The sequence below is a fragment of the Camarhynchus parvulus genome, chromosome 10 (assembly GCF_901933205.1).
Source record: "Camarhynchus parvulus chromosome 10, STF_HiC, whole genome shotgun sequence".
NCBI classification, from domain to species: Eukaryota; Metazoa; Chordata; class Aves; order Passeriformes; family Thraupidae; genus Camarhynchus; species Camarhynchus parvulus.
Genome location: NC_044580.1, coordinates 14179587 through 14193673, shown reverse-complemented (window position 1 = coordinate 14193673; position 14087 = coordinate 14179587). Strand labels below are relative to the sequence as shown.

At 46.0% G+C, this 14087-nt stretch overlaps 1 protein-coding gene across 1 annotated transcript in view; it reads right to left on the bottom strand.

Moving 5' to 3' along the window:
- SLCO3A1 (solute carrier organic anion transporter family member 3A1) overlaps positions 1–12733 on the bottom strand; it is a 130059-nt gene extending 117326 nt beyond the window's left edge. The window contains exon 1 of the mRNA XM_030955178.1: positions 12554–12733. Within this exon, the coding sequence (XP_030811038.1) occupies positions 12554–12727 (174 nt within the window). The 5' untranslated portion in view covers positions 12728–12733. The remainder of the gene's footprint in view (positions 1–12553) is intronic.
- Positions 12734–14087: the final 1354 nt, after the last annotated feature.

Below are 14087 nucleotides of genomic sequence, written 5' to 3'. Positions count from 1 at the left end.
AGAAGGCCTGGAGATGTTCAAGATAAAGCCAGGAAATGAGCCCAAGCATGCCTGGTCTGCACCTTCACCACAAAATACAAATAGTAGCTGTTCCTCAGCCAACAAGAGCTACCCCATGGGCTAAGCTGTCCTCTCCCAAGTCTGCCACATGTCACATTGTCCAAATGTGAATAAATCCAGATTTCTCTGGGCACAAATATTAGCCTCGACTGATGAAGGGAGTCAGTTTGGACATGACAGGTCTGGACAGCCAGCTTCAAAGGAAGAGGTTGGCTTGAAAACATTATCCACATGTGGCAGGAATGTTCCTCTGTTCCTGCCAAGATGCCACCATCACCAGAATCTACCTCGCCAGTATTGGTTCAGAGAAATTAAGTTGCTGTTCCTCATTAATCTCTCACTTGCCTGAATAGTGGGGGTGAGGAGGAGGTCAGGGAAATACACAGTGACAGCACTCCTGGAAACACTCCATGAACCTAATATTTTGTGACACTGTCTGCATACCAAGAGTTCTGAACACAATCAGGATGCTGAGAATCAAATTGAAAGTGTCTGAATTTATGCACTGTGAAGTACAGGAGGAAGATAAAGAAAAAAACATCAAATGTCATTTTAGTTTCGTTTGCATTTCCAGCGTATCAAAGTTCCGTGCTCTTAAAGATCCCATTCCTTGAAGCCTCAGTGTGGTGCCTAACAGGAATCCATAAAGACTCGATCAACAGTAACTTGAGTACAACTACTGGAGTAACACACTCCATTCATATCAAAGGGCCTGGCTGGCTAAACCAGAAGACCACACTTCGCCACCAGCAATCTGCAGAACATTTTTGTCCATTTTGGCCAAGCTGTAATGCCAACTCAGAGTAAGTCAGTTTGAACATGGAAACACAGAAATATTGAGCTGGAAACATTGTAGGAGAAAAAGCTTCCATTCATGAGACCATATAACCTTATACCAAATCCCAGAAAGAACTCTGCATCCAGATTTACCTCCCAGTTTTTACCCTGCTAACCAGCTGCTCACTGGATACCTACCCACAGACACCAGAGGTGCAGTCTATTAATGTGGGAGTATCTGGAAAACTTGGATAACAACAAGGGACCCTGGGCAATGTTCAGGGATAGACTTCAAAAGTTTGCAATCTGAACACACACAGATCTGATTCTAGAGACTGCATCCAGTATTTCCCAAGAGTCATTATATACAGCTACAGTAATTCATTAGGGATCTTACAACTACAGCAATTCATTAGGGATCTGTTTAAATAAGAAGGCAAAATAAAAATTCTGGCAAAAAGCTTGTCCAGCATAGAATTAAGCTGAATAATTCAAATCAATAAATGCCATCTAAAATAAGGGAGGCTACACCATAAGGCTCAAATGTTTCCACGATAAACAGCAAGAAGAGATTTGAAACTTCTGCCTTCTCGCTAAGAAAGAGCAAGAACTGAGATTAAGTTTAACACAGTACCTTGATGCATCCTAATCCATGGAAAACCCAGAACTTCTGTACAGTTCTGAGAAAGCTTGTGCAGCTGTGCCAAATGACACAGCAAACCCACAAAACTGCCTCTAGCACATGGCTTGCAAGTGTGGCTAAACTTCAATAGCCATCAAATAACTCCCAAGCTGATTTTGGAATCCATTCATTCACACAGTGATTTGTCAATGCAGAAGAGGCCTCAGTCAAGTGAATTAACTCATGGAAGTGCATGGTTTATCTAGCTCCATGGAACACTTGAATACTTTCAGCCTTTGCTCTCAAGCTCTCTGAAGCTGTTAGGTTTGAATCCCAAAGACTATGGAAAGCTTTTCGGTAACCCTAAAGCAGCTCCCTTGAGTTACAATTTTTAATAGTATTAAATATTGTCGCAGAGATCTTTTATGAAAAATCTTTTTTTAAAGATTTTTCCTCCTGAGAAGCTGAGAGGCCTCAGGAACAAAATGCAAACATTGATTATCTGCTGCTGCGGAATGCAACAGGTAGATCTTTGATTAGTTCGTGTTGGTTGTTTCTAATTAACGGCCAATCACAGCTTAGCTAGCTCGACAGAGAGTCCGAGACACAAGCTTTTGTTATCATTCTTTCTTATTCTATTCTTAGCTAGTTTTCTGATGAAATCTTTTCTTCTATTCTTTTAGTATAGTTTTAATGTAATATATATAATAAAATAATAAATCAAGCCTTCTGAAACATGGAGTCAAATCTTCGTCTCTTCCCTCAACCTAAGACCCCCTGTGAACACCGTCACAAAATATCACAGACTATAGAAAGAGAACTAACAAAACTCCTAAACACAACCTAGACTAGCACCTTGTGACCCTTGGGCTCAAAGGCCATGGGGCTCAAGCAGCCATGTGGTTTTGGTACCACATTTTGATATCAAAAATAGAAACTTGTGGTCCAGGTCTCTTTGGACCAAAGCTGGAGAGCACAAGGCAGGTTCCTGCAGGAACACAGCTGAGCTCAGGGGGCACTCCTTGCACTGAGCACCTTGGGTGAGACCATCTATGTACAGGATGGATGACCCAAACAGCCATCACTGCCCTTCACAAACAAGCACCCCTAGACAAGGCATCCCTTCAGCTGAAGCTCCTGTCCCTCAGCCAGCAGCTGCACTGACTTCAGACAGAAGGACCTGCATTATAACTAGCTGTAGGCAGCAGGAAACAAAGTGTGCATCTCATGCAGAGGCTGAAAGGCCCATTGTAATTAGCCACTCTCAGCCCTGTACGCTGGACAGGACAAAAACAAAACCCACAGTTTTCCTTTGCTGGTAAGCCCTAAAAACACTGCCCACTATTTCCCATAAAGGGCCTGTATGCCCAGCACTTTCCCTGTCACAAGCTGGGGCATTTGGCATAGGCTATGGGAAGGGTAACTCCCACAAAAATCACATTTTACGGACAATGCCTGCAGGACAGAAAGAACACCACCATGTTTTAGTCACACAGACATGCTTCTCCTTGGGCTGAACCTTGCTGCCCAGTGGGACACCACCAAAAACAGTGACTGATCACCAAGTGCAGGACCCAAGCAAAAGGGAAACCATTTACCCAGTGGCAGCCAACATTTCTGCAAAGAGCACATCAGTGCCCAAACATGATTAATGGTTTATTTCATGGTGATGCTTTCCCAGCAGAGCACAGTGAGGATCTGACAGAGAATACTCCCAGAGAGCCTAGGGTGAAAAATGGGGGTGGGATGGGGGGGAATATGGTGGTTTTTTTCATTTCTGGCTTTGTTTTAAACATAAAAATCTATTTCAATGGGTGATGAAAGTTAATTTTACCAGGTCAAGTCTGTTTTATGCCTGACAGTAATTGCTTTATCTCAACCCACAAACTTCTTTACCTCATTTTCTGCCCCCACTGTGTTGATGAGAGAGTGAGAGAGAAGCTGGGTGGTGATCTGGCTGCAGACCAAGGTTAACACACCATAACATCTCACCAAGCAAGGTGGACACCCTTTAACAAGAAAAGAGTAAAAGCTTGAAGAATAACTTGGAGAAAATGGCTTTCCTAAATCACAACAATTACAGGTCTTCCTGCATCTCAGTGAGATGATGAGAAGGAAGTTGTAGGTTTGAAAAACTGAAAGTCTTAAACTTCTCCTCTTTAAAAATCAAACCTTACTTATATACTGTTACTTTTCTGTTGTTTCCAAATTACTGGCTAACAAAGGATCCATCCCGAACATGGCAACTCAATGCATTATCATATAACACTCAGACCATGTCAGGATGAGAAGTGAGCATGTTTCCAGCAGATGAAACTCATTAGCAGGGCACAAGCAGCAGGACACCACTGGGGGCATTCCTCTTTCATGTTTTTCAAAAAAATTTTCTTTCAGTCAGTATTTCAGCTTCTCTCTTGGAAAGTTTTAAATGCTTGCCCTCTTCCCTCTTGGCATTTCTCAGTATAGACAGGCACATGTGGCATTTTTCAGAGGTACAGGGACCTGCCCTGCTACTGTCCCAAGCAATGCACATGCCAGTCCTCCTGCATCTTCCTTCAGAGATTCCTTCCAAGTTTAAATGTGAGGTTTAGTCCATTCCAGCAGCAAAACACTCCCAAGCACATCTCTGGTCTCCTGCTAATGATGTGCCAAACCATGTTTGCATGAAGCTGAGAAGTGAAAAGAGGTAGCAACCATTTCATATCCTCCTTTTCAGAAGTAAAAAACAAGAACTCCAAACAACATTTCTGCAGCCCTTCCTGGTAAAGTTCCACCAGAGAAAACAAATACCATTCATTGTTTAACAGGACAGGCTGCAAAACTATTAAGCTATGATGTTTTCTCACTCCCTGTTATTCCTTTGGAGAACTAAAGGGATGAAATAAATCTGAAACTACAGAACACTCAGAACTCTGTCCTGCCAGGCAAACACTATCTATCTATCACAAACACTGCTATCCTCTGGCCCTGCTGTGTCTGAACATAGGTGCTCCATAGGTTAGCTCCATCTAACACACATTCCTAGAAGACTCCAGGAAAAATACTTCCTTTTCACCTTCAACATAAATTCATAGAGTAATTCCTCGGTTTTAGGAATGTAGAGGGCACCACTACCTGTCACCCTCCACTGCAAAGCAATTCCACATTATTTCATGCAGTTCTCCAGGTATTAAAATGTTAGGTATCATCCTAAAATACACACATGCAATATGCATTTCAAGGCTTTCTTCTACATTGACCCAAACTCAACGCTGATTTCAATTCAGCCAGAATTCTCTCAGTGGGAGACAAAAACAAGCATGCCACAAATATACCACTATTCATCTCTGAAAATGAAAAGTGAAACATTTCTGAAAGGTTTCTGTATTCTTCCACACCCACACCACACATCTCAACAGCCAAATTTTCTTTCAGTTTCCTTATAACAGAGTTCGTAGTTGCCTTAAAAAAAATCCAAACAACTAAAGACAATGTAGGATTTGGATGCAAACATCAAAGCACCAAAAAACAAACCTGCCATAGTTGCTTCAGAAAGTGAGTGAGTCATGAAGACCTCAATGCAACTGAATTATCCAGGTTCTGTCAAAAACTTCACTGTCATTTGATGGATCACCACAAAACTAAATTTTAAGTCTTTTTCCACTTTCAGTAAACTAAGGGATTATGAATTATACCAGTGAACAGCATGGTAAGTGTTTCAAAAGGACACTTAAATATTAAAAATAAGCCAATTCCAGTAATCTTTGCCCAGGAAACAGATGTAGCATGAAATAACAACTCCTGTGCCCCCACACCAGCTCTCACAGCCACTTATCTAAGAGCCACTGTGCCTGCAAACATGCAGAAACCATGCAAGTGAGAGCTGCAGACACCAAGATGGTGTTAAAAAAATACAGAGAAATCAGCTGGCTGCTTGGTGAGGTTTGGAAAGGCTACTATGAAGGGAGAGGCAACAGAGGGGAAAAACAGAAACCAAAGCACATTCCTTTTCTTCTTGAAAATAACAATGATGATAAACATTCCAGCAAACCAGAAATAAATATTTTGCTTTTACACTCCAGTCATCTAAAATAACTGACTGGGTTCAGGCACTGCTGCAACAGAAGCTCAGTAAAAGATTTTCAACTTCAATACAGTGGGCACTGTGCAATAGCAGGAGGGCTGCCGGCCTCACTTCAGCAAGGAATATTCAGGGGGCAAAATGATGAAGCACATCAAATTAAGAATAAGGCTGGGGAAAAAAAAGTTGCTAACTGGAGAGCTTAGAAAATCTGACTTTAGTTCTGAGGAGTCTCCTAGTTTGCTGAGTGAGGAGAGGCAGATCCAGACCTGTGCTCTAAGTCTTCACCTCTGTATGATTAGGACTGCATGCCTGCTTAACATCTGGGAAAAGGGAACATTCCTTCTCCCCCTCCTCTCAAACAGAAACAGCTTGGATGCAGGGACCACCCCTCTGAACACCACAGAATGCTTCCCATAGCAGGGCAAAGCTCTCCCAGCACGGATGGGAGGAGTGAGACACTCCAGGAGCTTCCTCAACAGCCTGCAACCACTATTGATCCTATTGACAGCACATGGAGCAGGGCAGTGTGAAATCTCTGCTCCCTGGAGCAGGCACCACTGTTTGCTTTGCACTGCCTATCCACAACGAGACAGAGCTTCTAGTGCCTGTTCCAAGGTGACCTGGAGGCAGGACTCTTGGGGTTTTCTAGTCCTGGTTTTGCTGCAGAGCTATAATGAAGCCTTGTAAATCAAAATCAGTGGCCCATTTTTCTGTGCAATAGGAAAAATTAAGTCTTCCAAACTTCACTGGAGCACTTAAAGGAGTTACTACACAAAGTACTATCACGGTTATTTAAACTCTTTTGGATGATGCTTAAAATACAACACTTGTAGTTTCATCTGGTGTTGATCGGGAGACAAAGTCACACTAATTCATCCAAGGTGCAACCTCACCCACTAAACAGCTTGCCATTGTTTGATCTTCCTGTGAAGGAATAGCAGGAGACCAAGCAGCCTACCAGTAAGAATTATAATACACAGAGGAAAAATTCTTCTTGATGAATTGCAGAATAACCCTTCTGAAGCAGTAAATGTGCCCGGATGTAGCAGGACAGAAGTTGGCTTTTGGTCCTTTACAACATCCTGAAAGCAAGGGACAAAAAAGCCCTTGCAAACCTGACAGACAGCCCTTTCTGGGAAGCAGGGAATATCTGCTCTGCCTTGCAGAGAAGGGGAGGGATTACAGTTCCACTGAGCCCTCTCTGGGACAGGGGCTACAGGACCACTAAAAGAGTCACACTGCATGAAATTCCCAAGCACAAATGGCACAGCCCTTCAGACCAGTGCATTCTCTGCTCTGATTCAAGATCCCTTTAAACCTCAGCTGCAGGAACACTGCAGGCCATTAAACCACACAGAGCCTGTCACACAGGCACCCTGCAAGAGCTAGAGGGATTCTGGAAGTGAAGGCTGGCCAGAAGAAATGGGACATTGGTTTTACAGTGGACCATAGCATTTCTAACTGTTCCTTCTTTCAGAGCCTACAAATATCACTTGGCCCTTACAGAGAAACTGAAGAACTGCCAAACTTTCTGCTAAAAAATATAAAAACATTAAAATCAATTATTCCACATTCAGCCATCTAGTGCATTTTGCCTTTAAATGGATTTCACCAAGAAGACATCAGGTTGTAAGTTGCAAGTTGCACATAATACATAATGTAAGAGACAAGCATGTTATCTCTACACCTTTTCATCTATTAGTAGCAGATAAAACCCCCCTTTCCCCTAATCAACACATATATGCCAGTTACAAGTTGTCTTGTTACTCAAAAATCCACACTTGGATTGGAATTTGTTTCTATAACTTAAATAAAGTTTTTATGTTAATGTGTCCATGCCACACTCCCGACTCACACCCCACAGGAGCCTGAAAGCATCAGGACCCAGAGGTGGATCTGGTTTCTGCTCCACCCTGCAGTAAGAGACCCAAAAAAAAATATCAGAAGGCTACTTTGAGAAGAAATATGAATGTAGTCAGAAGAGCTAGTTTAGAATAACTTTCTGTGCAACTCAGCTGCAGAACAGACAATATTCTCTAATGGGAAAGGCACACTAGAAACAACTTTCCAGAAATAACATTGCCAGCTAAGATATATTAAGGGAAAATGAACGGTAAGCAATAACCAGCCAATGCTTGGCAATACTCATCCCCACTAAAACGTTTATTTTCACTCCATGGGTTTCTTCCCTTTAACTACCCCAGTGACAAATAAATTATGAACATTACAGCTAATTTATTACTCAGCACGGCTGAGAATGGAGAGAAAGAAAGGGCACCAATATTTTCAAGCTGATTCTTATTCTAGAAAAACAAATACTTTATTCAAAACAATAACAAATTAAAAAGGAAAAACTGCTTTTGTAGTTAAGTCTGCCCATGCCGAAGCCATTCAGGCTCTGCTGCTGCCAACCAATCAAATGCTTTACCAATAGCTTCAGAAACAGAATCAAGCTCTTAATCTCTGCCTCAGTTTCCCCACCTGTGACACTTCTCCCACCCCATCCATACAAACTGCAAATACACAGAGGCAGGTTCTATTGTGCAGCACCAAGGACAACAGAAAGCTCTGAAGCACTGCAGTATTCCAAAAACTGACTTTCATGACATCCTCCATGCAGATCTTGCCAGATTCCAAGGAGGGTTTGATCAGGTCTGTACCACAGAACACAATATTGTATTTGTTATATTTAACATGAGAGAGGAAGGGGTTGCACAGCAAAACAACTTAAAAAATCCAAGAGCCAAATTCTGCTGTTAACCCCTCAGTTCCCAGCTGTCCATCACACAGGGCCCCTACTTCTATTTGTTCCATCAGGAACCCTTTGGTCATTAACTTCTGTATTTATCTTTCATACTTATCTTTTCCCTGAAGATGGAATTCCAAGATTTCCACTGGTATCTCAAACCCCAGCAGCAATAAACCCGCACAGAAGGAGCCTGTCTCAGAGACCACATACAAACACACACACACTGTCACCTGGAGTCACACAGCACTAATTTTACTGCAGACTCTTAACTAAGAGGGTTTTTGCAGGCTGCAGTCAAACACTGCTGCACGGGCAAAGCTCTCCCTAGGAAGTTAAGCACGGCTCAAAAGTTTTCATTCAGCAAAACAAGAAACAATTTGGCATTCATTCCCACGCAAACATCAATGCACCCTCCTTGGGAGGGACCAATTATTTTCCTTTCCATCCCATGCTCAGGCCAGTCATCCTCTATCACTTGATAAAACACATGAATAGCTGCATTCAAAGCTGTGGCAAACAGAGACAGCTCAGTAAAGCTCTGTAAAAACAGCTCCCCAGAGCACACCACAGAACTGGTTCCCAACGTGCTCCCCATATGCATGCCCTTTATCTAAAGGAGCCCATGACTTTGGCAGATGTTGGATGCTTGCAACTAGGTCAGTTTGAACCAGAGTGAGTCAAGGCTAAAGGCCAGGGAGAGAAATTAAACTGCACTCCTGCTCCACAAACTGTGGCTGTCAAAGAGAGAGCTCCTTGCCTTCTGCTCAAGCAATGATTTCACCACTGGCTAGGCACAAGATCTGACTGGCAGGGTGATGAAATGCCTCAGAGATGAACCGTCAGGAGCGCTTGGAACGTTATTACCAGTAAAAATATTCCAAAATACAGAGCATGTAGGAATTCATGGGGAGGGAGGGAGGCAGACAGGCAGGAAAGTGCTGCCAAGGTATGTGAATCAGCCTTATCGAAACCCTCATCGCCGCACGGCTGGCATGACTGATCACACTGCTGCATCCACCCGAGAGGCACAAGGCTCCAGCTGGAGAACAGAGGCTCCAACCCTTCCCTCCTCGTGCCATCTGCATCAGTCACCCTCAGCTCTTTAATCCACTGCCCAACGCTGCAGGAGAGCAACTGCAGGTGGAAATCAGCCGGGCTGCTAAAAAGTTGCTGCAAAAATCCCGAGTAACTTCTGCAGCAGGGATGCCTGCAGACTACAAGCAGCATTTTCCTCAGTGCCACTGCAGTTGCTGGGAAATTCAAGCTTCCAAAAGCACGCAGGAGTAATTAGATGAAGCCAAATAAATGTGTACACAAAACCTTACACGAATATGCAAATAATAGGGTGTATTCAGCAGCCCCAGAAATTAAAGCAGCAGCGCAGGCTTGTATTTGCATAAACTATGCAGGATATGGCACCAAGTAATTCTGGAACATGTGCATTTTGCAAACAGCAAGCATAATAATAGACAAATATTTTGGAACGTGACATTGATCAAATACTCCCTAAAACTTCACAAGAAGAACCTCAGTGGCACTGCACTATTTAAACACAGACATCTACTGCTGGCATCCTGGGGTATTTTCACTGCTGAGTTCTGTGGGAAAAGAATTGGACTTTATATAGATTTTTATCAGCATTTATTATTTATAAAGCCCTTTTGGCAAGCAGAATGTTTTATGAACAAATAAAAGTGAATGATCCTTGCTCAAAAACCACATAATGAATGAATGTATACTTTGTACGTATATGCAAGTGGTTGCTGCTAGTCTATTGCGCTGTGAACATGGAAAAGGGGATGTTTTTTTACAACTCCAAATGGAAATAACAATAGCCACTTCTAAATGTACTGACATGAAAGCCAAGCCCAGTCCAAACTGAGCTCTTCAATCACTCCTGAAAAGCCAAGCCCCTGGCTTGTTTTCTTAACAAGCTGAGTTTCTGTCCTCGTGGTCTCCCTGCGCCAAACAAGACAAAATCTGAGGAAACCAACTTGTCACCGTATAAGGCAAAAAAGGTTTCTCTTCCTGAGTTACAAATAACTAGGGAAAGTCACACATGTGGCCAAGGAAAGCAGAACTACAATACAGAACTCCCTCACTGCTGACAGGTTAAAATTAGTAGTTTATTCAACTGCCCAGAACTACACACTGTGCCTGTCCTGTGCAGCATCTCCCTATTTGCCTGCCTTGCTGTTTGCTCTCCACTGTGTCTCGCCTGCTAATTTGTCCCTCGGGGAGCAGCCCAGCAGCCACCACTGAGTCCCACTCATCCCAGGAGCCCGAGCAAATGAAAATCCACTTGCAGCTACACCTGGGCAACTGTGCAGTGCCACCACTGATTCCACCCCACGGCAGCACCTGAGAACAGCACCTGGCCCCACGGGACACTGCAAAAACGATTAAGTGCTCTGTGCTTTCCAGCAAGCATCTTTGCTGCTGCTGCTGTCACTCCCCTGCAGCACCTGTAAGCACAGTGCTGGGCAGATTTGCTTTAAGCACAGATTCACCCTCCAATGACAATTCCACATTTGCATCTGCTCATTGTACGAAGAGCTTCGTGGTATTTGCAATGACGGCAGATAAATTATACAGAGGAACACTTGCCCAGTGCAGCTGGGCCACTGCTTATGCATGCTAGGGATTGTTTTGAGTTTAGTTTGCTTTTTTTTCCCTTTCCCCCCACTGCCCCACAGTTGTTTGTCACTGCCTGTGGATCCTGCTGGCCATGGAGCTCAGGACATATGAGACCTGGAGAAAACAGAGAGCAGGTACAGAGCTGCTGAATTTATCTCATCAGGGAGCAGGGAAGGCTCTGGGAATCGCAGAGCTCTGCGAGGCTGATTCGAGGCTGGGGTGTGCGAAACACTCCAAAGGAGCAGCAACGCCGCTCCGGCACAAAGCACACCCCAGGAGTGGAAGAAAACAGGAAAAGAAACGCGAAACTGGCGAGGAGTGAGCAACGCAAAGGAGTTTGAAGGAAATGCCACACTGGGGACTAATTCTGCTGATCCTACGCTCCAACACCCCAGCGAAGCGTGCTGATATACATCCCTCCAGCAGATCCATGCATTCCTGGCACACCGGTGCCCACCGGGTGACATCACCCGTGGGCTCTTCCTTGGCTATTACTTTGAGGAAGGATTATCCTACACTCATTCACACTGACAGCTCATTTTGCAAGTAGCTCATCGGAAACAATATATTTACTTACTAAGGTGTTACTCACATAAAGCAGGCATGTTCCTGTCAGGCTCCTACAAATTAAGTTACATCCATATATACTCACCTAGGGTATAGAGCTGCTGAATTTATCTCATCAGATGTGATGCAGTTTCCTTTGGAATTACAACTATGTTTCAAACTAAACTTCTGTTTTATTATATGGAGATGAATTCTAATTTCCATTTCATATTAAGAGGGAACATTACCATGGTTAGTTTAGTCACATACCTTGAAAAATTATAGATCACGTTCAGTACAAATTTGCATAAGTAGTTTGAGCATGTGAAAGAAGCAATGCTAAATGCTGAATACCAGGACCAAATGCAGAGTTCTTACATTTACTGTAGAATATGTTATGTGTATGGCCTCAAAAAGCCTCAGAGATTACGAATACATTTCTTTTCCATGGAAACTATAATTCTCACATCCAGCAAGCTATTTTAAGAAATTTAAATCAACTATACACTTACATCTGCTGGAAGCAGAACATTTCCACAGGCTGTACACTTCAAGGCACAAGCACAGCCGTATGGACATCTTCCCAACTCTTCTACTACACTTCTGCCTCCGACACCACATCTCACTATGCAGATTTAGTGCTAAAGTCTTATTTGGATTGTTCTGTACCCAACACCGAGACTTTCGGGGCTGCTGCGCTTTGCACCGCCGCATCACTTAAGAGGATGAGGAAAAGCGGTAACGCGGGAGGCACGAAATAAATGCCCCGCTAGCTTTTGCCGGTATTTATTCAGTGTGAAGCGGGAAGACTGGCGCTGGAGCCGAGCGCCCGGCCAGCCCGCGTCGGTGCCAGCGCTGCCCGGGCACGGCCGCGCTCCGGGCGCTCGGGAGTCCCGCGGAGCGGCCGCACAAGTTGGGCGGCAGCGGGTGGGTGACCCCGAGGCACTGCTGAGTCATTTCAGCCGCCCAACGCCGGGCTGCCCTGACCCCCCCGGGCTGGGGGGCTGCCCGCAGAGCCGCCCCGGCGCCGCGGAAACTTCCCCCGCGCTCCGCCGCGCACCCCGGCCGGCGCGGGGGACTGCGGGCCGGCCGCACTCACCAGGTAGGCTCCCACCGTGCCCTGGGCCAGCATCAGGGCGCACTCGGACACCAGGAAGAGCTGGATGCTGGAGAAGCAGGAGACCTTCCTCCGCCGCCTGCGCTGCCGCGGCGCGCCGGCCCCCGGGAGCTCGCTGCCGCCGCCGCCGCCCGCCGAGCCCCGCTTCCCCGGCATCCTCCCGGGCACCGCCGCTCCGCCGCCGCGGGATGGCGGGCCCCGCGGCTGCTCCGCGCCTTCCTCCTCCTCCGCCTCCTCCTCCTCCTCCTCGGGGTGCCAATCACAGCGGCAACCCGCGGCTGCCTCTCCGCCCGCGGGCTGCTGCCATGGCCAGCTCGCCGCCGCCTCCGCCGCCGCCTCCTCGCTTCTCCCCTCCCCTCGCCCGGCCGCGCTCCCTCTCTCCGCCGGCTCCGCGCAGGCCGAATCCGCGTCCCCGCCGGCGAGGGGCGGGGAACGCGAGGGGCTGGGGCCGGGGCTGGCGGCGGCTCCGCGGCGGGCGGGGCGGCCCCGGCTCCGTCCCGGGCTGCGGGCACGGCGGGGGCAGCGCCCGGGCCGATCCCGCCGCCCCTGCCCCGCGCTCCGGGCAGCGCAGCGAGCGGCGATGCTCCCGCACGGCGCCGGCAGCGCGGGCTCTCCCCGCAGGTGGAGGGCAGGATGCGCCCTCATCATCCCGGCCGGCTCCCTGCCGGTGTGTGTCCCCCGGTCCATTCGGCTGTAGGGGCCCCTTTGCAAAGGGGAGCGGAGGCGCCACAAAGATTAAATAAATATTAGAAGAAACGAGCGGCTGGAGGTGACTTGCGTCGCACCGCCGCTGCCATGTGCGCCAGGCTTGGCCGTGCTTCGTGCGCCTGGCACCTGCCTCCCGTGGTGCCCTTTGTGGTCAGCCCCACGTCGAGTTCTAATTTCAGGAGATATCTTCTCTTAAAAACCACTAATCTTCACTTCTACTATTACAGATCACATTCCTTGTCGGCGTAATTGCAAAACCTGATCTGTTTCACTCTTGAGATGCACTTTTCTTGTTCATTTCTGGATCCACACTGGGGGCTGCTGTTCTACTTCCTTGTGTTATTAAACTTCACATTATATGGAACTTTAAATCCATGATTCAGTTAGTACTAGGATGCCCATGGCCTTTGAGAGGAAGAATTTTTTGTGGAAATGCAGGTTACGTTTTTCAGAAATACCCCATGATTTGCATCCTCAATTTCATTTTCAAAGGTAGTTGAGGCTTTGAAGCTCCTGAACACCTTAGAAGATATCTTTGAAAATGGAACTTAGGACCATTCTAATTTTCAGAGCATAAACCAGTCAGCACCAGGAAGTCAAGAGAACTGATATTTTGAATGAGCCCTTTTTTCTTCCCATACCCTTTTTGAGTTTCTTCCAAAATATTATCACCTCTTGGGGGCTTTTTATTCTGGCCTATTTTTACGTGTGTAACCTTATTAAACACGATGCTGAAAATCTCTGAGCGGTGTCTCCACCCAGGCTGATGAATATTTACTGGTGCACATTGCAGAACTGCAAACCATTG